This window comes from Numida meleagris, chromosome 4 (genome assembly GCF_002078875.1).
Source record: "Numida meleagris isolate 19003 breed g44 Domestic line chromosome 4, NumMel1.0, whole genome shotgun sequence".
Taxonomy (NCBI): Eukaryota; Metazoa; Chordata; class Aves; order Galliformes; family Numididae; genus Numida; species Numida meleagris.
Window position 1 is genome coordinate 7,727,605 of NC_034412.1, and position 27,078 is coordinate 7,754,682.

At 36.9% G+C, this 27,078-nt stretch overlaps 1 protein-coding gene across 7 annotated transcripts in view; it reads left to right on the plus strand.

Moving 5' to 3' along the window:
- Positions 1-27,078, plus strand: part of ATP11B (ATPase phospholipid transporting 11B (putative)) — a 101,695-nt gene that overhangs the window by 59,714 nt on the left and 14,903 nt on the right. For 3 of the 7 annotated variants that reach the window (XM_021396991.1, XM_021396992.1, XM_021396993.1), the window contains exons 4-29: positions 405-485; positions 4,802-4,909; positions 5,094-5,222; positions 5,342-5,445; positions 5,989-6,036; positions 7,075-7,139; positions 7,669-7,750; positions 8,988-9,138; positions 10,596-10,793; positions 11,054-11,212; positions 11,480-11,652; positions 11,999-12,067; positions 12,637-12,710; positions 12,788-12,891; positions 13,026-13,207; positions 13,900-14,103; positions 14,381-14,534; positions 16,495-16,597; positions 17,476-17,621; positions 18,008-18,067; positions 18,909-19,036; positions 19,827-19,965; positions 22,592-22,657; positions 22,799-22,902; positions 23,468-23,633; positions 26,245-26,330. In XM_021396991.1, coding sequence (XP_021252666.1) covers positions 405-485; positions 4,802-4,909; positions 5,094-5,222; positions 5,342-5,445; positions 5,989-6,036; positions 7,075-7,139; positions 7,669-7,750; positions 8,988-9,138; positions 10,596-10,793; positions 11,054-11,212; positions 11,480-11,652; positions 11,999-12,067; positions 12,637-12,710; positions 12,788-12,891; positions 13,026-13,207; positions 13,900-14,103; positions 14,381-14,534; positions 16,495-16,597; positions 17,476-17,621; positions 18,008-18,067; positions 18,909-19,036; positions 19,827-19,965; positions 22,592-22,657; positions 22,799-22,902; positions 23,468-23,633; positions 26,245-26,330 — 3,083 coding nt within the window. The remainder of the gene's footprint in view (positions 1-404; positions 486-4,801; positions 4,910-5,093; positions 5,223-5,341; positions 5,446-5,988; positions 6,037-7,074; positions 7,140-7,668; positions 7,751-8,987; positions 9,139-10,595; positions 10,794-11,053; positions 11,213-11,479; positions 11,653-11,998; positions 12,068-12,636; positions 12,711-12,787; positions 12,892-13,025; positions 13,208-13,899; positions 14,104-14,380; positions 14,535-16,494; positions 16,598-17,475; positions 17,622-18,007; positions 18,068-18,908; positions 19,037-19,826; positions 19,966-22,591; positions 22,658-22,798; positions 22,903-23,467; positions 23,634-26,244; positions 26,331-27,078) is intronic. The other 4 variants (XM_021396989.1, XM_021396988.1, XM_021396994.1 and 1 more) reach the window with 2 other exon arrangements.

Genomic DNA, 27,078 nt, shown 5'->3' on the forward strand with positions numbered 1-27,078 from the left:
ACTGGAAACTGCTGTTTTTAACTTCATTTTCACTTCTCAAGTGGTCGTTGTTACATTTTATACTGCTGTAGAGCAGTTGATTGTATAGAGTATTGAAACTAAGTAACAAAATGTGAATTAATCTTCATAGGGTGAAAATATGTCTTTTGGTAAAGAGCCATAACATTGGCACATGCATTACAGATGTGATTAAGTCTGTTCTGTGCCTTAGCATCATTGTTTGTACCATTACTGACATCTGTTTAGATGTCACGAGCTGACTTGTGCTCAAGACTGAAGAACGTGAAGTAAAATTCCTATAGAATTTGGAAAAACTCTTGTCATGGGGTTTTTGCTTGTTTGTTTGTTTTAGTACAATTGTAAAATCCAATTGGGGCTAATTATTACATTTTCTTCTCTTTTAGCTCATGATAGATACCCCTACCAGTCCTATTACCAGTGGATTGCCATTATTCTTTGTCATAACTGTGACAGCCATAAAGCAGGTAAAGGGGAAGAAATCCTGTAGCGTGAATCTTGTAGTTTTAAGGTGAAGTTAACTAACAACGTCTGACCAAAATAATGTTTAGAAACAAGAAAAAAAATTATAAAGTGACGCCTTCAGAAATAATTTGTGTATTTTATGTTTCTTATTAGACACTTGATCCTTTTGCTTAGTTGTCAAGCTCTCAGTGACTCACTGTAGTACCCTTAAATGGACAGTGAATGACTGTCAGACAGCATTTTTGTCTCAGCATTACGTGTCACTTGTTATAAGACTTTTTCTGAAAGCCCCTCACTTATTCCTTTGGCACACCTCGCTACATATTAAAATTAATCCTTCTGCATAACTGTGAGAAAGGAGCTTGGGTAGGTGATGCAGTGGTGCAACCTATGTCTGTCAGTAGTTAAAAGGCAAGTTTTGCCCCAAGGGATATGTTTCATGGCATGAAATATACATTAACTATAATCCTGTACCAGGTAAAAGATGCAATTTGGGAAGCTTCTGCTTTTGTTTTCTTCGGTTGCATAAAACGTTGTGGAATGTTTTATAACACTTGAAATAAGAAAAATCTTCTGAGCTTAGTAGGAATCTTCGTTAAGCACTGTAGTAGATATCCTGGTAAGAGCTACAAGCCCTTTAAGGGTAATGGAGAAAAAGAATCCTCCTTCTTCAGACCCGTAAGGTGACAGGAGGAAGAAACAAGCATGTAAATAAAGTGGTGATGTGGATAGAAACTATAATTGTTTCTGCAGACAGATAGCTTTCAGGAGCTAGCCCCTTCAGAGGGTTTGACAGTGTTGGCTTGGGAAGACATGCAGTCGTAGCAACTGAAAATTAAGCAGGAGAATTTTTTGGAGTTACAGCTGGAATTTCAATTTGTGTGCTGTGACAGCAAGATGCAAAACCACCCTGAAGTAGGGCTAAAATAAAAATAGCTCTAGCTTTCAGTCAGACTGGTGTTTGGGGCAGAGAGGAACTTTATTGCTGTAGAAATCTTTGAATTGCCATTCATTTTGTTACTGTGCAGTTTATATATGCAGTGCCCTAACCCAATTCAATTGGTGTGTTAACCACCCAAAAATGCATTCAAGAGCTGTCATTGTATAAAATACCACTTAAAGCTGTATGAGATTAAGCAGATGTTGAAAGTTGGTTATCAATATTTAGGATGTTTTTTTCTGGGGGAAAAACTTCTTGAAGTCCAGAGGAGTCTAAAATGATCTATTGCTTTCTTGTTTCTCAATGTCCTGTCTTGTATTGGGAAATTTAAGTATTTTACCATCACCTGAAAAGCACAGAGATTCTGACATTCATTCTAGAAAATTCAAATCATGTATGAGTTGTTGAGCATTATGAGTTTTTTCTGACTATTTCAGATCTGTCTGCAAGGGCTGCTGGAACCACCTAAACTGGTCTAATGGACTCTTGTGTTTATTGTACCTGCTACAAAGTAGGCAAACAATGTTCACAAGCTCTTATCTTGGAAAGACAATTCAGTGTACTCTTTCCAGCAGGCTGCCCTTGAACTAGAAAGAAATATAAATCTTCTGTTGGAATGCAGAGGAAAGCACCCAGCGTGATCTCCAAACCAGTTCCCATTTTCTCTGGAAACTTCTCTGAAGCTTTTAGGAAAACTTCAGGGCGCTGGTTCAATGCAAATTACGTGGGATGAATGTTTAACTGTAATTCAGTAGTCTTTCCAAAGATAAAAGGGGAAACTAGAAGCGTTATCTGTATCTGTGTTTGAGAAGTTCAGCAATGGATGGAAAAACTCTACCGTGCTCCCGTGAGGCCGGTTAACTGGGTGTCCCTATCAAACCTCAAAACTGAGCTGTATTTTAATCTCAGCCAAGGAGACGGAACCTTTTCTTATCAGAAGTGCAATTGTGCCTAGGTCAGAAGAAGGACATAAGGACTGCAAAATGATGCAACTCATGCTGTGTCATTTTGTCGAACTTGTTAGCTGGGGCACTGTCCCCTTCCTGCCTCTGAAGATGCTTGCACAGTCCAGAGAGGAATCAAAAATAACAAAGTAAAGAAAAATAGAACAACAGATTTTTTTTATTTTTTTATTTTTTAAAGATAACAGGTATTTTCTAAGGAACTTTAGGGAACATGTTGCATTTCAGTAAATTCATAAGTATTTAGCAAAGAAGTTTATTGGACACATGGGCGTTTACATGATTGCCATGTGAATGAGAAGCAACTGCTTTGCACAATTTGATTAAACATACAGGTAAACTGAGAATGAAAACCATAGTAATGCAATTTGTAGGCCCGTTTTAAATTTGTCCTTGCCTAAAGTGTGCAGATGCTGTTATATTGGCGGGAATTAAAAATATAATTGGAGTGATTTTTATCTGTTTTCTGTTTGTGCAGTTAAGCAACTTTAACAGTGCTCCTGCATCTTTCTTTTGGTAGTATTTTTGCAACGTTTTCAAGTGAGGATAAGGTCCTCCTTCTCAGAAATGCTGCAGTGGGTGAACTTCGGGGGAATTTGAACTGTCTGTGGGAAGTTGGCTCTTAAGAGTTCCCTGGTGTGAGGTGTCACCATTGTGTTGAAGGCAGTAGGTATCAGATGGAGAAAGCGCTGAAATCTGTATTTTCTAAAGAAGGAAAATTTCAGTTCTCTGCCAAGTGCCCATATTGCTCAGCTGTTCAGATTTGTGCGACAAACGCCCCAAGGTTACTTGATTTTTGTGGAGTTCTTGTTTTCTTCTGTCAGTCACCTTTAACAAGGATCTGTACGTACTGACTCTTGAAGTTTTTCACACTGACTAGGAAAGAGTCTTAGAGAGTTTCAGGGTTCTAATTTCCCAGTATCGCTGTGTGGCTGCTATTAAGACACATTTAAATAATTTTTAAGCATTCAGCATGTAAAATAAGTAAAATTTCCCCTTTTTTTTTTAATGGTAATCCAGGCAGTTTTGTACTTACTGCTTTCATTTGTGCTAGTGACAGCGTGGTTGTATGAAGGTAAAACTGCAAAACTATGCTTGAGCATGTGGAATTCATCCAATAACTTCCTTTCAAATGCAAGTCAAGGCTCGGAGTTCTCAGCTGTGTTTGTGTTAGTAGCCTTTGTGTTATGACATTCATACAATGTCTGTAGCAAAATAGGAGGAGCTGGGATTATGAATTCTGTTTCAGAGGGCCCTCTTTTCCTATTTGCAAGCTTCCAGGGAAGTGGTTTTCACTCTTTTTCATGTTATTTTAAATATCGGATAGCATTCTAGGAAATGTCTCTACTGTTGCAGATCAGTCGTAGAAGTCTTGCCAGGATGTACGAGGTGGTGGAGAATTTTTGATCCTCTCTGGTTTTACCAGAAGCTCACGAATTCTGAAGAATCTTAAGAATCATCATTTAGTTCTTAATGCATAATAGTTTATGGTAGCGCTGAGTCACTTGATTCTGTGTATTAATGTAAGTTTATGAATCAGCTGCCAGAAAATGTCTTTTCTATATTAAATAAGCTTTTTCTAATTCCTGACTGACATCTTACGTACTCTTCCTATGACCTTGCTCTGCTTCTGTTATTTGAGTTGAATGCACACATGCACTCATCACTTGCTTATTTATCTTGACTAGGTTTAGTGAGCAAGAGGCAGAATATAAAGCTGTTCGGTAATACTTGCTTAACTTCTTATGAGCACTGTTCTGGTTTGTTGTTGTTGTTGTTTTTCAGAAAGATACCTTACTTAGACCAACTGATTTCTTGTGCTCACTCTTAGCACTTACCAGGCAGTACTAAGACCTGGGGCTCAGAGATGGTGCTATTGGTGATCATGCTTTTAGGTTGAGTAAGCAATGTTTTAATTTCTTGGAAGGCAGGAGAGGAAAAGTGCACCTGGATTCACTCATGAATGTTTGCACACATGTGTACAGGATAAAGGATGCTTAAGGAGATGACAAGTATCTTGTAAAGAAATACTGCTTAATAATTTATGTATTAAAAATGCATCAGCGTATAATACAAAATGAAGCAAAAAAAAAAAAAATAGAATCCATTAGGGAGACTGGGAGTGGTGTTCTCTATTTTGGGGTGTGTTAGTCCGTATAGATCTCAGACTGAATGAGTGCTCATTGCTCCCATCCATGCAAAATGTCAGTTTGTTTCATCAAAACACAGAACAGTTGTGTTTCTTCAGCACTTGCTACTTGGTTAAAGCAAGTGGTTTCTCAGGTTCTTGAGTAACAGCCATGGGTGATGCTGAAGAGAGGTAAATAACTCCAAGTAAGGCCATGCTGAAAGCAGTTTGAAGCACATTGATGCTTTATAAGTTTATTGCTTAGAAAATAAATCTGTGTTTTCACAGGGTTACGAAGACTGGCTACGACATAAAGCAGACAATGAAGTAAACGGTGCTCCAGTTTATGTTGTTCGAAGTGGTGGCCTTGTAAAAACTAGATCTAAAAACATTCGGGTATGTGCCTGAAGACAGATTGGAAACTGCTTCTGAAAAAACCCAACAACTGAAGATCTTGTTTCATTATTAATCATTGTTTCATGATGATTCATGATGTTTCATGATGATTCATGGACAATTCTGAATTTAAATCTTTTAAGTTTTTTTTTTGTATACTTCTCATTTATGTTCATTTCACTAGGTGGGAGACATTGTCAGAGTAGCCAAAGATGAGACTTTTCCTGTTGATCTGGTGCTTTTATCTTCTGATCGAATGGACGGTTCGTGCCACGTTACTACCGCAAGTTTGGATGGCGAAACTAATCTTAAGGTCTGGATTACTGTTATGAAGTAGAATGTAGCTAGTATGTAAGCCCATTTCATATTTTACCCCAGGAATACCCCCTCTCTGATTTCTTTATCTAAAAGTTAATGGGTGATGTTTTCCAGACACATGTTGCGGTCCCAGAAACAGCAGTGTTGCAGTCTGTTGCCAACCTGGACAAACTTGTAGCTGTCATAGAATGTCAGCAGCCAGAGGCAGATCTATACAGGTATAATTTATTTTGACTTTATTTCAAAATATTAATGACGTTCATTATTAGGAAAGACATGGATTTTGCTGCGGTTAAAGTTTGAGACATCTGCTTGTATTTCAGGATTTAATAGTGAGCTAAGCATTTATATATTTGTATGTACTGAAAGTTGCAAGTGATGAGTTGAATTTGAGTATTTCAATACTAAATCAGAAACTATAGCATATTTACATTTTGATTTTTAATCATAACATTTATCTATGTATCTTTATGTTCTAAACAGTAATTTTATTTCCAAATTATTAAAAATTAAGTGGACAGCGAGTCCGGGAAAGTTGGATGATACGATTCTTCCAGGAAATTTCAGTTCAATGTAGGACTCCTTGTGAAAATTATTGCCAGTTCTCATTTATTTGCACTGTGAATTAAGACTGATTATTTTGAATTTGAGAAACGTTAATGATCTTTTTGTAAATGTAGAATGGCTGAGTGTTTTTTTATTTCATTTTGCACTTTTGAGATTTTATGTAGATGTATCTGACACATGGCCCTGTTTTGTAGATTCGTTGGAAGAATAACTATAAGTCAACAAATGGAGGAAATAGTACGGTAAGTAAGATTTTGTCAGACTAATGTTAAGAACATAGTGGTAATTAAACTGACCACCACCAAAAAGAAGTTACTGTTGAATAAAAAACAGGGAGGGGTATTTTAAATTGAATATTTAGTGCTCAAATTATTTTCTGTTGAGAGTAGCGTGGCTGAGTTTAAAAAACAAACAAACAAAAAAAAAAGAGCAGTCAACCAAACAGCAAAAACACAACTCAGCCACTTCTCTTCAAAGTGTGATCCGGTGTCACGATGCTAAGTGTGTCACAGAGGTAAACTAGTGCTACGATTCTTTCCCTCTGATATCTATAAATATTATACTTCACGCATTCTTTTCCAGTAAAACTTCTACATGAATCAAACATGAAAGCAATACTAATTCCATTTAAGATGATGCAACTATTGGAGTAACTTTGCCTGTAACTGTACCTTTATTTTCAGAGCGCTTTTTGCAGTTAAAGTAGCTGATCAAATGAACATATTCTGGTGATGTAATAGATGTGAGGGGAAAAAGCATGTGTAAAATTTCATCTTTTTGCCTTAGGAACCAGAACTTGCATTGTTATTTTGTCCGTCCATCTTTATTTTACTGGTATGAATAATCTCTTTTGAAGCTGGTAGAGAATTTCAGTTTGACAGAGGGGTAGAAGGTAAGGTAAAACAGCTAAAGCTAAAATAGCACTCCAGTTGCATTGTGGACTTGGCAGGATTTTGGCATGTTGGCTCTTCAGATTACTTGCAGCTTTCTCTGAACCAGACGTTTGGAACATTCAGGTCAGCCACTGGTTATGGGACTCTGAACACCGTGGTGGGAGGATGGTGACCAAAGGATGAAACTGAGAGCTCTGGAAATGAGTAGGTGAGGTGTAGAGGAGTAAGAGGATTGAAGATAGAGATAAATGAGAGTGGTGCTGGAATTATTGCAGAGGGGATTTGCAGGGGACCTTTGACCTCTTTGCATAGGAAACTGAATGTCATTAGTCCCACAGAGCATGGAACAACTCCTTTTTAAATGCTAATACGTCTATTTCTTTTTAGACCTCTGGGGCCTGAAAGTCTCTTACTTCGTGGAGCAAGATTAAAAAACACTAAAGAAATATTTGGTTTGTAGACTCTTCTTAAAACATGTTGATGAACTGTGGTTTAATTCTACTTGCAGTGAAGAGATTGTGATAATCTTCTTGGTGGTTACCTGAGGGGATATGATTATAGATGAAAGTAATGATATTACACTAGAGTATCTCTGAGGATATGGAGTTTAAACACCACTCTATGAGAATATTTCAAGTGGTTTGATAAAGAAGTAACTTTAATAGTTAAATGACTGATGTTACTGTTATATTGTTCAAGACTTTCTCATGAGATTCTAATTTCCATAAAATACATATTGAAGAGCAGTACAGTCATAATAATGAACAGTATTTTAGTAGGTGCTAAAATTATTTCAATATTACTCTTTTACTACAGTAAAATATTGCAAATAATTACAAAATACTGTCTCACTGTTGTACTGAAGTAAATACAAAAACAGTAATCGCCTCTTGATTTTTATTGTGTCTCTTAAACAAAATGAAAAATGCCACAAATTGCATACATGCAGAAAGCAATATTCTTTCTTCTCTTCATTCCCAGGTGTTGCAGTGTATACAGGTATGGAGACAAAGATGGCATTAAATTACAAGAGTAAATCTCAGAAACGGTCAGCAGTAGAAAAGTATGTTTATTTTCTTATATCTTTCTTCACTGTAGAATTGTTTAGTCTTTCCTCATTAACTTAAGTACCCTCATGATCCCACTGTTGGGTTGTATGCAAGGGGAGAGAGGACGATTGGTTTGCCTTCCTCTTGTGTCATTCTATCCATTATTGTTTCTTCAAATAATGCACAGATTTGTAATACTCGAGGTTAAAAAGGATGAAGGTGGGAAAGGTTTGTGTAGGAGGTTTGTTTTGGTTTTCTGAGATGCAGAGAGCAGGTGAAATGCAGTCTGGAACTAGGTGCTTCTAGAAGTATTCTTCATAGCAGTTGCAGCCTTTGCTGTCTCTGCAGCGCTACTGTAAGGCTGCATCATGTCTTTAAATAGGATGGACTGAAATCTTAATCACTTGGAGATCTTTGTCCTGAATGCTGGTATCTGATATAACAGGAATATAGTTTTGTTTTGGGTATCTGGATAGGCTGTATCCTTTAAGACAGATATCTTCTGCAGTGAGTCTTGTTTCCAGCACAAGCTGTAGGCTCAGTTTTAAAAAATGTTCATGTTGTAGATAAGTGATGGGTGTTACTGTAATAGAGATTTAATATGTTGAACTCATTGAATTATTTTAAAAGAAAAAGGAGTTTTGATATGTTGCCCTTCTTGTTATTAAAAAAATAACGGTGCCTCATCACGTCCCTTTGCAAACGTGAATTTGATTATTCTTCTTTAATCAGATAAAAACAAGTCTGTGGGGTGCACAAGAAAAATTCTGTCATTAAAGGGGTGAAAAGACATTATAGAATGTTTGAAATGCTTGGTATAGCGTGCCTTGAATTAAATAATCAGGTGGACAAGGAAGTGCTCTTCTTACTGAGGAGGAAGGTTCAGCTTTGAATTTCCAGGGTGGTTGTTTCTGCTGCCATCACAGCCTTGCTAGATAGTTGGGAAAGAAGGGAATGTCTGTAAGAAGGCTGTCAGCCCCCAGAATTTGGGCAACAGGTGTAACATAAGTCAACTGAAAATGTATTCTTGCACCTTAATCTAGTCTTCCTATTGGCTGTATGTAGAGTGCGTATTAGTCAGATGTTGGATTTCTTTTCTTTCCTGTTTGTCACATAGTAACTTTGGATCCATGAGGAACACGGGTTAAAAAAAAAATTCCACTGACTTTTCTGATCGGGTCATATGTACATAGTGTGTTAACAGATTAAGTAAAATAAACTGAAATTGATTCTTTTTTGGCCTTGTTCTAGGTCTATGAATTCCTTTTTGATTATTTATCTAATAATCCTCCTCTTTGAAGCCATTTTGAGTACTATTTTAAAGTATGCCTGGCAAGCTGAAGAAAAATGGGATGAGCCTTGGTATAATGAAAAAACAGAGCATGAAAGGAACAGCAGTAAGGTAAGGTAGTTCTACCCAGAAGTTTGTCTGAGGAGCCTTCAATCACTAGATGTCAAGTGCAGTATTTGTTATGTCTCTCTTCTTGGAAGTAGGTGTAGCTACCAAGCGATCCATGTGCAAGTACGTGTGCTCGTCTCGGTATTTCTTAGAAAGCTTTAGTCCTGTGTAGCTTGGCCCTTGCGCAGAAAAAATTTCATCTCTGTTACTGGTGGACTCTGTCCATTAAGAAAAGCCCAAGCCTTTTGAAGATCTTCAGGTAGAACATATTTCTGATGTTCTGTGTTCCAGTATTAGTTACTGTTCTTTTGGGTGCCTTTTGTTCATCCCTTAAATGAAAGGAGGAGGAGGATGCTTGTTCTTGCACGCGTTGTGCTGCAGAGGTTTTGCAGTTGAGTCATTTTGGACATTCTGTGATGCTGAAATTGTTCAGACAATTTTGTAAGGCTGTAATTTTGCTCAGGATCTTTCTTGCCTTCTCACTTTTTTGGAGAGATTTAAGAGATACTTTGAAGTGTTCCTTAAATTGACAGTTTAGAGATGTAGGATTTATTTTCTGTATGTTTTTGGGTTTTGTTTTGTAATTGTTCTGTGTTTAATTTCTGATTTCTGTATGAGTCCAAAGCGGTTTAGAAGCTGGCTGGAGCTGATTCTAAGAAGTAGATGAAATTTTTATAGCACAAAAGTGTTAGAAATCCAGTTTCCACATATGGTATGGTGTTAGACATTTAACTCTCCTTTTGTCTCCCATGGAGTTGAGAATTGAATCTGCTCACCAGTTGCCTTTTGTGTTTAAAGGTTCAAATCCCTAATTAGAAGAGCTCTGTTCTGTTTCATAAGCAGAGCAAAACTTACGGTTAGTACACAATTGTTGGGAGAGGAGAAAAGAAGTAATTGGAGAATTTCTTTCTTTCCAGGATAGTTAAGAACGTACCAGCATCCATTAGAACAGGCAGCTTCCTCGGACATGTGTAACGTGAACGGTTCAAATGGAAAAATATTTCAGTACCATGTTTTCCTTGAAGTGATTAGTTCAGGTTGTCAATACAGCTATCACAAACTTTTCCGTATCCTAAAATAACGTTAGCTATGGGTATTACTGTTGAGTAGTACTAAAGAAATCCACAAATTTTCAAATTGTTTAGTGACTTTTCTTTTTAGTACCAGCAACCACTTAAAGCACTTTCAACTGTTGAAGTGGTCAGTCGAGTAAATTTTTTTTTACCTCTTCTTAATTTAAAGTAACTGCTGCGTAAATTAGAGTAAACTCTGGAACATTTTTAGACCAGGAGACAAATGGGCTACCTATTTATTCTATCTCACTTAAGCAGGGAACTTGGTCTCCTCTTGCTCTGGTAACATAGGTTTTTTTGTACGTATTGGAAAAAAGAAAAAACCTAATTAACCATGTTTCACCTGTTCACTGCAGTAATCATTACATTTTTTCTTTTCTCTCATAGATTCTGAGATTTATTTCAGATTTCCTTGCTTTTCTGGTACTTTACAATTTTATTATACCCATTTCACTTTATGTAACTGTTGAGATGCAGAAATTTCTTGGATCTTTTTTTATTGGCTGGGATCTTGACCTCTATCATGAAGAAACAAATCAGAGGGCGCAAGTAAATACTTCAGACCTCAATGAGGAACTGGGACAGGTAGAATTTCTATTTAACTCCTATTTTCTACTTCTATTTAACAGTAAAGTTCACTTACAGACTTTTTTATTGATAGTGCTTTGATATCTGATTAGTTGAAAATAAGATTCAAACTTGTGATTTTATGGCCAAAATTAAAATTATTTCATGATCAAAAAAGATGCGTAATGAAGAGGGAGAACTGAGTTGAAGTTTTCTTTTCCTTGTGAAAAAATATATACTACTCCACATCTGTTTTTTTGGTTTTTATTTTACAAAAGGTAGAGTATGTGTTTACAGACAAAACTGGTACATTAACTGAAAATGAGATGCAGTTCCGGGAGTGCTCCATTAATGGCGTGAAGTACCAGGAGGTCAATGGTAAACTGACTCCAGAGGGGTTTTCTGAAGATTCTCCAGATGGAAATAGGCATACTTTGGTAAGACTCCTATTTTTTTCCCCTTGCCATTAGGCATCTTAGATAGTGTTCATGTTGGATAAGTAGAATATTCTTCTGGTATTAGCATTAAATTAAAAAAATCTGAGTTTCAGAATATTTTGAAGCTATTAAGTGTTATTGAACAAATAATATTTATTAATCAGTTGAGATCGTTTTACATGAAACGTTTGACTTTTTTTTAATGAAGTTTGTACAAAAGTGGGTTGATATCCAAATGTTACAAATCATGCTGCTTCTTTCTTACAGATGAAAGAGGAAGAACTCTTCTTGAAAGCAGTTTGTCTTTGTCACACAGTACAGATCAATGCAGATCAAACAGATGGTGGTGATGGGCCCTGGCATGCCAATGGAATAGCATCCCCATTGGAGTATTACGCTTCTTCACCAGATGAGAAAGCTTTAGTTGAAGCTGCAAGCCGGTGAGGTTTAAGCCAAATTTACCTACTGCAGAAATTGCCTTTTAGGGCAAGCAGTCTTAAAAAATTTCTCTGAGAAATTTTAAAGCCTGAGGCCTGTCACTGTCGATTCATTATGAAACCATTCAAAAACGTAATGCATAGAAGCCTAGGGACATCGTGATGTAGGATTAGAAATGTTTAGGGAAATCCTCGTGAAATTATAGTGGATGCAATATGTTGTTTTTGAAGAACTGTATGAAGTGGAAACAAGGGTATATATCTCTTTTTTTTTTTTCATTTAACAACCAACAGGCATTATAATGTAGCTTGCGGCATCAAATAAATACCTATTTTCTTCTTCTTTTAGGGTTGGAGTAGTGTTTATGGGAACTAGTGGGGACAGTATGGAAGTAAAAAGTCTTGGAAAACCAGAAAGGTATTTTCATTAAAAAAAAAAAAGTAATTAAAATCCTGTATTCTTTTAGGAATTGCTTAACGTATTCAAGACAGCTTGCATCATAGTCCTTAACAATTCAAATTTAGATGCAAGAACTTTGTGTGGGAGTTACTCTTTGTAATTGTATATTGTAACAGTTTGCACCTTTGACCATTCTTCAAAATTGAGACTCTAGTAGAGTTAAAAATAAAGTAATTGGGATGCTTATTCAATTCTTATGACTCTTCCGATGAGCTGTGATGGCAAGTCTCATATATGCAAAATCCAATGACATCTTTAAACTTTCTCAAAATATTGTTGATAATTGTGTATCTGCAGCATGTCATAACACCTTCCATGCACATATATGTATACGAAGCGATGAAAAAGAACTAATTGCAGAAATGCAGATAACAATGATTGGTGCCCAACGGAGTGTTATTTGTGAAGTTTCAGTATAAAAATAACGCTTTGGGAAAAGCTCTGGGGATGTGTGGTTTTGCAGTTGTAAGTAATTGCATTTGGAAATCTATTTCTAAAACTCTTTTCTATTAAACCACAAAATAAAGGTACAAGCTGCTTCATGTTTTGGAGTTTGATCCAAATCGCAGACGAATGAGCGTCATTGTAGAGAGTCCCTCAGGTGAGTGATCAGAAGTTACAACTGAGAACTTCTTCAGTAGTATATATTCTTAATTTCCGTTCTGTTTTCCTTTTTAGGGGAAAAGCTTTTATTCACAAAGGGAGCAGAATCTTCCATTCTTCCTCGTAGTAAGAGTGGAGAAATAGACAAAACAAGGATGCATGTTGATGAATTTGCTTTGGTAAGTGTAGACGTACTGCCCAGCTGATTTTTCTGGTTCTTCTGGTACAGATTCTGTGACTTGAGCAAATTACAAGTGACCTTGTTAGACCAGAATCTAGTCTAGTCTGAATGTAGTCTTTTATTTTCTCATAGAAAGGACTAAGAACTTTGTGCGTGGCGTACAGAAGGTTCACACCGGCGGAATACCAAGAAATTGGCAAACGCCTTCATGAGGCCAGAACTGCCTTGCAACAACGGGAAGAAAGATTAGCAGATGTATTCAACTTCATAGAAAAGGATCTGGAATTGCTTGGGGCTACTGGAGTAGAAGACAAGTATGCAATGGACTTTTTGTAAACGATGTTCAGAAGCACAGCAAGTTTAGGATCTATAGCTGTATTATGATGCGTGCCACGAAAAGCTGTCCTGCCACTGCCAGAAGTTCTGTGCTGTTTTTGTTTATTGACCACTTCTGGGGGGTTGAGGAACACTGAAAACACATTGTTGTATGAACTGATTTTAGCAATATAACAATGACATGGGAAGTTTATTAGGAGACATTTGATGCACATGAAACAAAATTGGAATTAATTTTAGAAAATGTTAAACTCGATAGCTAATTCCTTGTGAAAACTTTGATATGTAGCTAATATACAGGGTACACAATATGCAAGCAGAACGTTTTATAAGTTAGAGGGTATATTATATGTTGGAATGTACAGATGGAGCACTTAAAATCTTTTCACGCACCACATTAGCTAGTATTTGTTACAAACTCTTCTAAAGCTTCTCAAATGCAGTGCTACTGCTTAATTTGAGATGTGCTTATTAACCATACTTAGTATTATTGAAATTCAGCTTTCATTTCGTGAAATCCTTTGCTTATAACAGAATATCATCTACTAGACTATAGTTCTTGAAAATACATACTTGACATTGGAAATGCAATCTTAAATCATCACGATGTTACAACGTGCGTTCTTTTTTCTCTAAAGTGTTTGGTTAGCTAAGATTTTCTTCTTTCCAGACTGCAGGAGAAAGTCCAAGAAACTATAGAAGCACTCAGATTGGCTGGTATCAAAGTGTGGGTTCTGACTGGCGATAAGCATGAAACAGCTGTTAGTGTGAGTTTATCATGTGGACACTTTCATAGAACCATGAACATCCTTGAACTTGTACAGCACAAATCAGACAGTACATGCGCAGAGCAGCTGAGGCAGCTCGCCAAGAGGTAAAATATCCAGGTTGTCATTAACGTGGTGATGACCTTGATTTTATTTCGTTTTAAAATTTTATGGTAATCATTTTATGTGCCTAATACATGTTGGGTTTGTTTTTGTTTTTTTTCTTTCCATTCCCCTCCCACCTCCTCTTTAATAACAGGCTTGAAGAAGCAGTGTAACAAACTAACTTCATTGCTTATTGTATGTGCAACTGCTTAGTTTGTAACAAAATATGAAGTTAATCCTTCACACCAATACAAAATCAACATTTTTGTCCCTTAATAGAATAAAGGAAGACCACGTTATCCAGCATGGATTGGTTGTGGATGGGACCAGCCTCTCTCTTGCACTCAGGGAACATGAAAAACTGTTCATGGAAGTTTGTAAAAACTGTTCTGCAGTGTTGTGTTGTCGCATGGCACCACTTCAGAAAGCAAAGGTAAGTATGAATATAGTCAGCATTGTCTTGTAGGTACTTTTATCCTGCTGTCTGAGAGGCAGAAATTTCTGGAGATGGTTTGTTTCTGGTTGTCGGGCCTCTTACATGACTTTGGACTTCTTTTTCTGTTCAGTTGGAGTAGCTTGCTCAGAAGTTATACATGTATTTGTGAAAATTTGGAAGTAGGTGAAGAAGAGAGTCAAAATACTGCCACAGTGGGATGAAATAAAAAAGCTAATCTTTAGCTTCTCACGTGTTTTATAAGGCAGTAGTTCTCTTCATAGCATGCATAGCTTTGCATTGCCTGTTTCAACATGGGAGGGCCGAGTGAGGAAAGAAGTTTATGGCGGTTTGTTCTAGCCTTGTATTTGGTCTTCTGCCGTACGCGTACTTTGTGAAACTTATTCCAAGGCTAAGATAGAATGCAGATTAGTATTTCCTTCATCATCTTCTTTAATTTTACTGCATGTCAATATGCGGCCAGTAGTCTCACTACCCATGTTTATATTTTTGTATATTTTATGGCTCTGATGCCCTTTGAAACATAGAATCATAAAGTCATAGAACGTCTGGGATTGTAAGGGACTTCAGCTCACCTAGTTCCAGCCCTCTGCCACGGGCAGGGTTGCCAACCGCTAGATCACGCACTAGATCTTGTTGCCCAAGGCCCCATCCAGCCTGGCCTTGAACACCTCCAGGGATGAGGCACCCACAGCCTCTCTGGGCAGCCTGTTACAGCAGCTCACCGCCCACTCATTGCCCCAGCATCTAATCTAAATCTCCTCTCTTCTCTGGGAGAAAAATGTAGTATTTCTCATAGATAAGGATGTTTCAAAGAAGTGTTCTGGCATTGTTTCATGAGTTTACCAGCTGTTCTTTTGCTTTAGTAGTATCTTTCTGAATTCTGACCTCTTGCAGTTGAAGACATGGAGTTGCATCTCTTTTTATGTGTAAGAAGTATTCAACTTCAATGAATGTGGCTTGGTTATACCCTTTCTGTCCGTGAACCATGTTTCTTCCTTCTGCTGGTTAATGTACTGTTCGGGCCCCTTTCTTACTCCTCTCTTACCTGTTTCTTATTCAGCATTGAATAATGGGGAGCGGAATTATAACCTTCTATTGGTAGTTCATCTGTTCAGGGAAGTAAAACAGAGGTAATTAATCTTTTAATTCTAACTGTACTATCAGGTAAGAGTTTCCTTTGTGGCCTTTACTGCTTATAACAGCGAAAATTAGAAGAATCTGGCCATGTCTGATGAAGGGGTTTAAACACTGAATTACTCCCTAATTTTTGCATTCCAAATTCTAGTTTGATTTGAATGGTAGTGCGGCAGGTTCCAGAGAGACCTGGTAGCGGCCTTTCAGTATCTAAAGGGAGACTATAAGAAGGAAGGGGACAGACTCCTTAGCAGGGTCTGTTGTGACAGGACAAGGGGAAATGGTTTCAAACGAAAGAAGGAGAGATCTAGATCGGATGTAAGGAACAGGTTTTTACAGTAAGGGTGGAGGGGCACTGGAACAGGTTGCCCAGATTGGGGGTGGAAGCCCCATCCTTGGAGACATTCAAGGTCAGTCTAGACCATGCTCTGAGCTCCCTGACCTAGCTGTAGGTGTCCCTGTTCGATGCAGGAGAGTTGGACTAGATGACCTGTAAAGGTCTCTTCCAACTCAAATAATTCTATGAAGAAGCTGTGAAAGAACAGCTAAATATGAGGGGAGTGCATTACGCAAGCATAAGCTAACGGCAGCCATAATATTTGTAGCCAGAAGCTAGCAGCTTTTCTAAAGGAAAAATGAATTAGCCAAAGTTGTTTCTTACCCATGTGTGCCCGTTCATAAAATGAAGTAATTACACATACGGGTAGGTAACTGTCAAAGACACACAGCGGTTAGCAGCACGGTTTGTAGAAAGACTGTAATGATTCTAAAAGTTACTGCCTTCTTTTTTTTTTTTTTTCAGGTAGTGAGACTGTTAAAAACATCTCCAGAAAAACCTATAACATTAGCAATTGGTGATGGTGCTAATGATGTGAGCATGATACAAGAAGCACATGTTGGCATAGGTAAATTATTTCTGTTTAAAGAGATAAAGGCAAATAAGATGGAAATTTTAGTAGAAGATTTGATGGTGAATAGTGTTTATGAATAGATAAACTTCTAACACTTTTGCATCTGTGAATAATCAGATATTAACTTGAGTCACCTGTTCTAGCAGAAGTTTGGTGAAAATTAAAATGCAAGGCTGTTTGCTTTCGGGAGTCTTAGGTTTATTGTGAAATCTGCAGATACTCAGAGTTCGTGCTAAATACTGTCTTAAGAGCTGCAGAAATTCTCTTCAACAGGAATCTCAGAAGTTCTCTGCTTCCTAAGTTCCTGTGTGAACTTTACATTGAGACCTTTCTTTGCTCAGTTTAATACTATCTGTGTCTAGGTTGTCTTGGAGGTGAAGGCATGTGTTGCATCTCTTGAGAGGTTGTTATTGATTTTTCATCTGAATTCTCCATTAACATTGTTTTCTACAACCTGCTCCGGACCGTCTTTAAACTTTTCTGCTGTGTTGTATAACTCAGTATGAAGAAATGTGAATATCTAACTGAATTAATACCTATTACAAATAGTGTCTTGCTTTTGTTTGTATGTTATCATTTCTGTGTCTTCTCATAAATCTTCCTTAAGTGTAGATTATGTAAATAGTCTCGTTTCTTCTTTTTTGTTCCATCAGCAATAAGCAAGCATTTTCCCTCAGTTGTGTCATGAATAATGCTTTTGTTTCATGCTTATTGAAGTAATAATGTTGAAGTGTGAAAAAACGTAATGATGGCTTTAGATGTATGTTAGATGTTGATTAGGTGTATGTAGAGGTATGTTGTTGATGTTTTAAATATATATACGTATCATTTTGATAATGTTTAACCAGTTTTTTGTTTCACAAATATTACAGGAATCATGGGCAAGGAAGGAAGACAAGCTGTAAGAAACAGTGACTATGCAATAGCACGATTTAAATTCCTCTCCAAGTTGCTTTTTGTTCATGGGCACTTTTACTATATTAGAATAGCAACCCTTGTACAGTACTTTTTTTATAAGGTAAGTCTTCTGAGTGTGTGCCTGTGAAGTTCGTAGAAAAATGTGTATCTATTTCCCAGCAATAAATTCGTTTCAGATTTAACATTTTTGGTTGAAATACCTCTGTTTATGCATGTTTTCAGTCATTTATGTTTCTTCAACCAATGTGAGTTTTTAACTTAGTAATTGCTTAGTACTTCCAGTAGAAGTAGGTTTTAAGTACCTTGATGAGTTCACCTGGTCTCGGGAACTGATATTGTTTCTCTGGGATTCTTGCATTGCCCACTGAGCCACACGTGTTTCCCAGCTACATATTTTTACTGGTTTGTAAGAGTTAGCGATTTCTTTTTGAGATTATAAGGTATATAGTGGAGGATTAATTGTTTCCCTCACTTCTTGTTTTTCAGAATGTGTGCTTTATTACACCACAATTTTTATATCAGTTCTTCTGTTTGTTTTCACAACAGGTAAGTATTGGATGCTGTACAGCTAGTTAAAGGTGTACAAGGCAATAAATAATCAAAGAAACGGGAAGGAGAACAATGAAATAGTCTTTCCCTCTTCAAGAATAAATATATTTAATGTTTGTTTTTAATATCTGTTTTATTATGGCCAATGCTTGGGAATTCATACAGAAGAAATTTCACTTGTCAGGAATTATTTTTTTTAATGTGATTCTCTGTAGGAGCTTTTTGTCCAGTTTGGATGCTAATATGACTGTCAAAATTCAGTAAATGGCTGTTGTTTCTTTTCCTCCAGAAAAATTATATATCGGTGGTGAAGTTTGTGTTATTTTTGCCTGTATCTTTCAAGTTTGATTGACTAACTGCTGGGCTTCTGTTTCCCATACTTAAACATAATTATATGTATGATTATATTTAAATATTTCTGATGCATATAACTCTTCTATTCACTTGTTTTCTGAAGGAGTAGAAAAGAGTTCTTTACTTCACCGTAAACTTAAATTTGGTGCTGTTAATTCTAGAAATCTCCCATGTATTATAATGCAACTTCCTGTGGCTGTTTACTTACTTTGAGAGTACTTTAAGAAGGTTTTAAAGTCCTTCTGTATGTTTTTCCCGTGCTGTTGACAAATTTAATTTCTGCGTGGAAAAGATTGACTGCAAGGAGCATCACAGATTCACAGATACAGCACTCAACTTGATGTTACTAGATTGTTATGTAAACATAGCTTTTTTTTCCTACTTAGTAAATTCATGTGATTTAATGATTTGGTGTGGCTGTTTTTAGTAAATATGAGCAACTTTTTTCTTCAAGTCTCAAAATAATCTTTATTTCCATTTTCAGACACTCTATGACAGTGTATACCTGACTTTGTATAATATTTGTTTCACTTCCTTGCCTGTCCTCATCTACAGTCTTTTTGAACAGCATGTGCATCCGCATGTATTGCAGAGTAAACCCGTGCTCTATCGGTACGTATGTCCTACATACATTGCAACAGCAGCACATCATTCAGAACAACAGTGGCATGTGCAGAAATCTGAACTTGCTACTGTGCATTTCTACAGTATTTTTACCTGTAGTTTACCTAATTTTTGGTAACTGTCCTCAAGGAAGGATAGTTATATAGCTCATAGTTTTCATCCCAAATGCTAATTAAAACTAGTGTTTTAAGAGAAGTGTATTTTTATGTTAGTCGTGTTAAGACTGGGAGGGAGTTGAGTACTTGATCAGCTTACATGGTCGGCAGCCTTCTCCTCCACAGTGGTTAAGGAATCACTGCAAAATGCTTTTAGCTAAGAGGGGTGGCTATTTCCTGTAGAATGAGGTATCCTCCCAGTGGTAGCATGTTGTACTGCATACTGCTTGTTGGAGAAGAAAGTAAGTTATTTTTGTGAAAAAGAGGTATCTCTTCATTTACCTTTTTTCCTGAAGGTCTTCTAAACAGAACAGCGGGCAAGTATCAGGAGATCGGAATATTTCTTCTACCAGTTCTGTCTCTATGGAGGAGAATTCACGTGTGTGTTAATTTTGATTTGACACATAAAACACAATTGCCATTGGTGATCCCTGCATAAGCGGAGGCAGCTCTGAGTTCTTTTTTGCCCATGATTTACTTTTTTTTCCCTAAGTCAGCATTCATTAAGCATATCTTGTTGCAGTTGAACGTTACATTTATTCAAAGCAATAACAGTCGTAGTATAAATAGCCGATGGATTATGTAAGGACAATCTAAAATCCAAAATCTATTCATTTTTGCAGAGACATCAGTAAAAATGCTCATCTTGGGTATAAACCATTTCTTTATTGGACCATCTTGGGCTTCTTGCATGCATTTGTTTTCTTTTATGGTTCGTATCTTCTAATGGGAGAAGACACTTCATTGCTGGGAAATGGCCAGGTAAATTATCATAAGATTATTCCATCATTGTATCTTTTGGTGATATTTGTTTGGTTTTTTTTGGTGAAACCTCAGAAAAAAAGTCAGAAAAATCGTGATGTTTTTTATTTTTACGAGGTGCATAAATTCCAGTTTCTTTGCCATTCTTTATGTGTGCTATCAGGAAAAACAGTTCTTTCAAGATAAGAAACGTTATGGTCATCTTAAATTGTTGTTTTTTTTTAACTGCTAATGTAGTAATTATTTAATAAACAAGAACTTCATTCACAATTAATTTCGAGTAGGATTTAATTGCAGCATCAAGCAATGGTTTATCTTGGGCATCTGTTATAAAACTTTGCAACTTGTAGATTTCAGCCCATGTTAAATCTCCTGAAAATGCGTTGGATTATAAAAAATAAAAATAAAAAATAAAAAATTCCAGTGTAAGTTGCTATTGAATTGTTTTTCAGTTGAATAAATATTTTAAGATGAGAACTAACTTAATGAAATCATCAAATACTAAATTGATCCCTTGTGTTTTAATGATGTGAACGTTGATAGGAAAAGTCATAGTAAAAAAAAAAAAAAACCAAAAAAAAAAAAAAAACTAGCCAAAAGCAAACAAAAAGAACCCACCAAACCTTTAAATGAAACCATTACAAATCTGCTGCTTCGTTTCTCCAGTTCATTAGCCCAGGCTAGAACAATGAGATTCTGACTTTCTCCAAATGCTGTTCGGAGTGGCAATTAAAGACTTCTGTTTCCCTCCTTACTACTGAAATGAGGTGTGTTTTCATTCTTACGTGCTCACTGGTAGAGTTGCAAGTTACAGCACTTGGTTCTAAAAGAGCATTATGGTCATAGGGCTGAGCTTAGGAAGTTGAGCAGGAAAAATAACTTCCTTCTAATGATGAACAGACAATGGTGAGAAACTGAATGGAGTGACTAAAACCAGAAGCAGTTAAGGGCAAGAAAAACTGCATACTGCTGAAGTGTTTTCTTCAAGAAGTCATCGCTTCACGCGTGTGTGATAAACTACAGAGTCAGTGCAAGGCAGTAAGCCAGCAGTAGCCTCATTTTTTCATTCTGAATTCCTGGTTTGGAGCGAAGCGCAATAGGAGATTGTACGTAATTTGCTAATAGTGGTCGTTTGTTAGGATTACATGGACAGATTTTGCAACAACATGATCTTTTAGTTCTTTTTTTCTCCCCCCCTTTTCCACGCTGTGCATGTCGTCAGATATTGAAACCTAACAGGCAAATGGTAAGAGTTTAGAAGAGGAGGAGATACAAAATACTGTATCTGTTACTTCACAGGATTAAAGGATGCAGCATCCACAGTGTAAACGTGTTCAAAAATAAAATGGTGGCAAGAATCTGTTCACAGTTTGCATTCTAACTCTGGGACCTTTTTAGAGCAGTGTCAGCAAAGACACTTTCTTTCACAGGTCATTCAGAAGCAGTAGTCTAATTTTATTTCAAGATTATCGTTGCAGCAATTAGTAGCAAGCATGCTGTCAATGCTTCATATTTACTGTTCACACCAAGGTCTAACTGAACTTTTTCCCATGTATGAAGTTGGCAAAAGCAGTTGTGAGATCAGTGATTAGACTGTTGGGATGATATATATATGTGTCAGAGCTCTGTAACAAGGACTACAACTGTGCCAATCCCTGTTTCATGACCCTGTGCTGTACTGACCAATCAAATCTAGAATGATTTTGATTGCTTGTCTGCATGTGGTCCCTTCGTCCTTGCTTGCTTAGGCTGCTACTGGTATTTACCAGTACTGAGGTTGAGAGTTTGTTCATTTCCAGTATATCAGTGATTAAAAAAATAGCCATGGAAAAGCAGTCTGTGGATTCAGCACCAAGACTGCTTGCAAAAGGAGAGTAGCTGGACCTGTGTAGAATGGCAGCGTGCATCTGAGCAGCATGTGGGTAGACAGATGACAAACTCCACGTCCCTGCTTGGTGTCGGAGCTGAGATTTTGTTGTTGTAGAACTTGTTCAGAGTTGTGATGGTTTAATGTATGTGGGCAACAGAATACTGACGTGACAGATACAGCGTCTTAGAATTGAAACTGAGTTTTGTGTTCATTAGCCTTGAAACAAAGTGTCTTTATCATTTTCTGTGAAAAATAGAATGGCACCATTATTTTTGAATTGTACAAATGTGCTCGGGAAAAATGTGAACTTTCAGGTGATGCTGCATGTTGAAAACTGTCTGAAAATGTTTAAATCCTAAGCGTTTTGCACTTACGTCAAAGCAAATACCTTCTACCCAATATTTCTTTCTGTTCAGATGCTTACATTTAATTGATCAAGTTGTTATCTTTTTCCTATCATTTCACGTAACTATTTTGGTTTTTCTTCATCATTCATGTAGCCTTTGTGGTGATTTGTTTTGAACCAGGAAGGAAGATGGCTTGTAGACTGTAGTTTTGCTCTTATCATAAGCTACACTTTTTTGTAGTAGTAGTTTGTGTTGCATCCTTCTTAGTTTTTCATGATGATTGGTAAAATCACAAGCTTCTGTCCACGGTTTTGTTTCATTAGTATAGCTGATCTGAGAAAAATCAACCTTACCATCAGTGCTGTCAGCTCATCTTCTTCCTTGATTTTTTGCCTTGCTGTTTTCTTAGATGTTTGGAAACTGGACATTTGGTACCTTGGTCTTCACCGTTATGGTTATAACTGTTACGATGAAGGTATGTCAGTGAACTCCCTTTTCTTGTACGTGATAGAAAAACCAGTTGTACCACAAGTACAGTTCATAAGCACGTTCAGATGTCATTTTCTGTAAAGTGGGGGGGGAATGAGGAAATTCACTGAAGTTCTCATTCTTTCAGATGGCGCTAGAAACTCACTTCTGGACGTGGATAAACCATTTTGTTACTTGGGGTTCCATTGTGTTTTATTTCATATTCTCCTTATTTTATGGGGGAATTATCTGGTGAGTGATTTTCTTTTTCCCCTCCAAACCATAGCGCACGTGATAAGTGAAGTCATGAAAGAACACTAAAATATTATGTTCTCTTGTGTTGCTCTGAATTTCGGGATAGGTGTTGAGAAACAAATCCCTAAACCTGCAGAGGCTGATTACTTCTGGTGATTCTTTTAGAAATGGCAGCCATGCTGCTTAAGCTGTTGTGTTTAGGGACAGGAATTGCCTCTGACAGCCTGTGATTATAAAGGCATTTTTATTTGTAAAAAGCACATAGAATTGCTTAAGGTTCAGTGCAACAGGTGAATGCTTGCAACAGAAATGGGGGTGCTGATGTTTGAATCAGTGAAGTAATATATTTTTACTTGAATTTTGGGGTCTTGGAGGTCACTTTCCTCTGAAGTGCTATTCCCTCTTTTCTTTTTTTTGCAGGTCAAGTCCAGGAGATTGCTAGTCTCCTTGGGCAACATACAGTTGTAATTTTTATCTTAAGAGACTTACTGCTTGCTTGTCTGTACTGTAGTTTGGTTCTAGAAGTGCCTTTTAGTAATATCCACTTCTTTTAACTTCTCAGGCCATTTTTACATACCCAGGATATGTACTTTGTATTTGTTCAACTGTTGTCAAGTGGTTCTGCTTGGTTTGCCATAATACTCATAGTAGTTGCTTGTTTGTTTCTTGATGTTGTGAAGAAAGTGCTGTACAGGCATCTACAACCAACAAGTACTGAGAAAGCTCAGGTAACGTTTTGCTTTTATATCCAACTTGATCAATATGTAAAAGAAAACATGTTAAAACCTGTCTATACTCTCGCTACCTACCTGTGATATTTTAGTATCCTCTTACATTGCTGTCATCTTTAATGTATAGGCGAGTGTTCTCGTTTCACAAGGTAAATTTTAATTTGGAATTACTGAAATGTAGACGCAGTTTTACAGGAAAATAAGTTACGGCTTAAGTAATGGATATATTAACAATACTAAACACTTACAGAGGGGTCATACAGTCTTACATGTCGATTTGCATCTGTGTAAAAGATTAGGAACTTTCTTGTACTGCTTTGAAGATGATAACTTACCTCTGTATAGGTATTAGAAGCTCTCTTAAAATGTAATTGATATTGAATAGTTTTTAAGGTGTTGATGAAAACAAAAATTTTAAGTATTACTTCAGTAGAACCTGTTTTAATTAATATTTCTTACCATATCATACCATAGATACCACGTATTTGATTGCTGATTATGTAACTAGAGATAATTACCAATGTGAAGAGACGCTATGATCTCAGAATCTTCCTCCTGCCAGCGCAGGCCACAAAAACTCCCCCAAATCATTGCTGTTAACATTAGGCTCTCCTTTAGGTAGAAATCTCACCCATACTGCAGTGTTTTCTTCTTCTTAGTGGCAGTGCAGTTGTCATCTTAACCAATAGCTGTTCTCATAGTTAATCTCTGTTTTTATTTTTCAGCACATTCTTTTTGTATACATTTTCTGATAAGCTGAAAATTCTTCTGTTAATGTGTTTTTTTGTTTGTTTTATTCACACTTAGGTTTGTGATCAAGTTAATTTGCTCTCTGATATAGATTGAACTTGAATCTTTTGAGGGGGGAGAAAAAAACAATTTACTTTCCATCACTGCATATGTCAGTGCCAAGTATGGAAACGATGAGTCCCTCAGCTGTATTCAGCTCACTAAATGATATATTATAGCCCGTTATCTTTTGCATCTTGTTTACCTGCAAGTGTTTGTTCTTTTCTTCCACATCACTGCTTAGAGGTCTAATAGCGTAGGGATCTTATTTAAAAAAAAAAAAAAAAAAAAAAAGCATCCTGTTCTGTTCTGAAATCTGTTTTTAGGTTTTAGGCTGTTTTATGTGTGCCATATTGATCTGTGTGGTGTCCTAGTTGCTTTAATACAGATTACATCGAGCTGTGTACCATAGAGAACTTTGCACTGCATTACCTCAGTACTGTTAACTTTAGCATCTAACCTTTCAATTACTTTGTTGGAAGTGTACGTTGATTTACTTCAATTATATTGCCCTGCTAATTCGTGTTTAGAAACATCCACCTGAGACATTCTCATGCTGACAACCCTGTAGCTAGCCAAATACCCCATTAGTCCTTTTTCAGAACTGGAATACTGGCTGCTTTTTCCACTCAGGAATTTAGTAGCTGAAATCTGAGGTAAATAACCACTAGCTTTTTGAAAACCACTCAGGTAGACCTGGCAAGACTCTTGATTGCATGATTGATTTAAAAGGACGTGGGTAATTACTTATTTTACCCCTTGTGTCATCTCCCACCCTCCTCCCCCAAACAAACAAAACAGACTTATAGCAGCAGTGTATCATTATGGTTGTTGAAGTTTCTCATGTCCCTAAAGTACTTGCATTAAAAAACAAAACTCTCAATTTTTTTCCCCTAACCTTATCCATGTACTTATTACTGCATTCTCTTACATTCCAGATCTGTTCTAAAAAATTTGCAGGTTCAGTTTGTTTCTGCTGCAGTTATTTTGACCAAGACACAAACTGAACTAGAATAAGGGAGAAACATTTGATAAATGTTAAATGTTAAAGTTAAATATAATTATTGTTCTGTGTCACAGTGATATTAAGAAAAAAAATCGGTGTCTTCCGTAGGCTTAGCATGAGTTGACTTCTATAGCAGGATGGGTTTCGTGAGTTCTGCCTTTCCCAGTGGGCTTAGTGTGCATGTGTGGTTTGTGGGTTTTCGTTCTTTGTTTTTATACAGGATTTTTTTATATGGGATGCGTGGGTGGGTTTTTGTTGTTGTTTTGTTTGATTTGTTTCTTTTAAATGTGTGTTTTTTTTTTCCTAACCTTAAAGATAATCCACCATATTGTTTTTTTTTCCTAACCTTAAAGATAATCCACCATATTGTGTTTGACTTTGATCTGTTGCCCTTTGGTCTCTTAACCTGATCTGGGCAACTTCTGACTACAGTTCTGTTCTTTTCTGACTATAGCGAGTGGGAGGAAGTGGACAGTAAGGACAGTCTGAACCAAAATGTAAATCTTGGGGTAAATAGAAATCACAGCACTGTTAAGGAGAGGAGGTAATACTGAATAAAGATACCAGGTAAAGTACAGTCATGTAAGTTCATAGGCTTAGAACGAAAGCTAAGGTGCACTAAAGTATGGTCTTCCCCAAAATTATCTGGCTGTGATGATACCAGGAATTATCCTAAAGGTACCAGGCGTGTGTTTCTGTATATAACGTGTATTCCACTGAAATAACAATGTCTTGTCCTGTGTCTTTTTCTTAGAAAATTACTACTGCTACTGACTGACATGTATGTTCCATCCCTTCTCTGTCCAATTGTAGATGTACTCCAACAGAGTTGCTTTAAGTGACGAGTTCATCGCACTGCAGCCATTGTCCAGGGCAAGGAATCAGCTGAGCAAAATTAGGTAGAGTAGGAGGGACAGTTCCTCATCAACTCTTATGCATGCTGAAGGTGAACTAACAGTGCTGAGAGAGATGGAAAGAGGCATGAATGTTAGTGGGTTGAGAGGGCAATATCTATATAGTGCAGATACATGGAGTTTGGTATATTTTTTGGCTTTGCTCTGTGTTTTTTGAGCCAAATGCTTCTCCTAAGTAGCATGTTGGACGTGCTTTGTTCTTAGGAAAAAACATCCCTAGCATGATGCTCAACTTCCAGAATACAGACCTAGCTCTTCTTGCATCCATTTTTAAGTAATTATAGTTTCTAGCATGTTTACAATGCTTTTAATTTCTTCATGATCAAAATTAACAGTGCTTTCTGCATGTTGGAATAATTTCAGCTTCATAAGCCCGTGCCAGAAAGGTCCATATATTGCAAGCAGCAGCTTAGTGCAAGTTGTTTGCCCCTTTTAATTTGCTTTCACTTGTGTTGAAAGCGCAGAAAATGTTTTCGGTTTGGGTGCCTCTATACACTTATGCAGCTCAGGCTTTTTGTGTTCGTTCTGTGCCTCTATAAAGTGATTGTTGTTTGTTTTCTGTGTGTTACGGATACGTATTCTGAGACGTTTGTGTACAAAATCCTAGAAGATTATTCGAGCAAAGATTAAAGCATATGTGTGTAGCAGAATTCGGTACGTGAAACGCTATCAGAAAATGATTTTATGTCTGAAACATCCTGACACAGCAGTGATGGCTGAACCTGTTTGTATT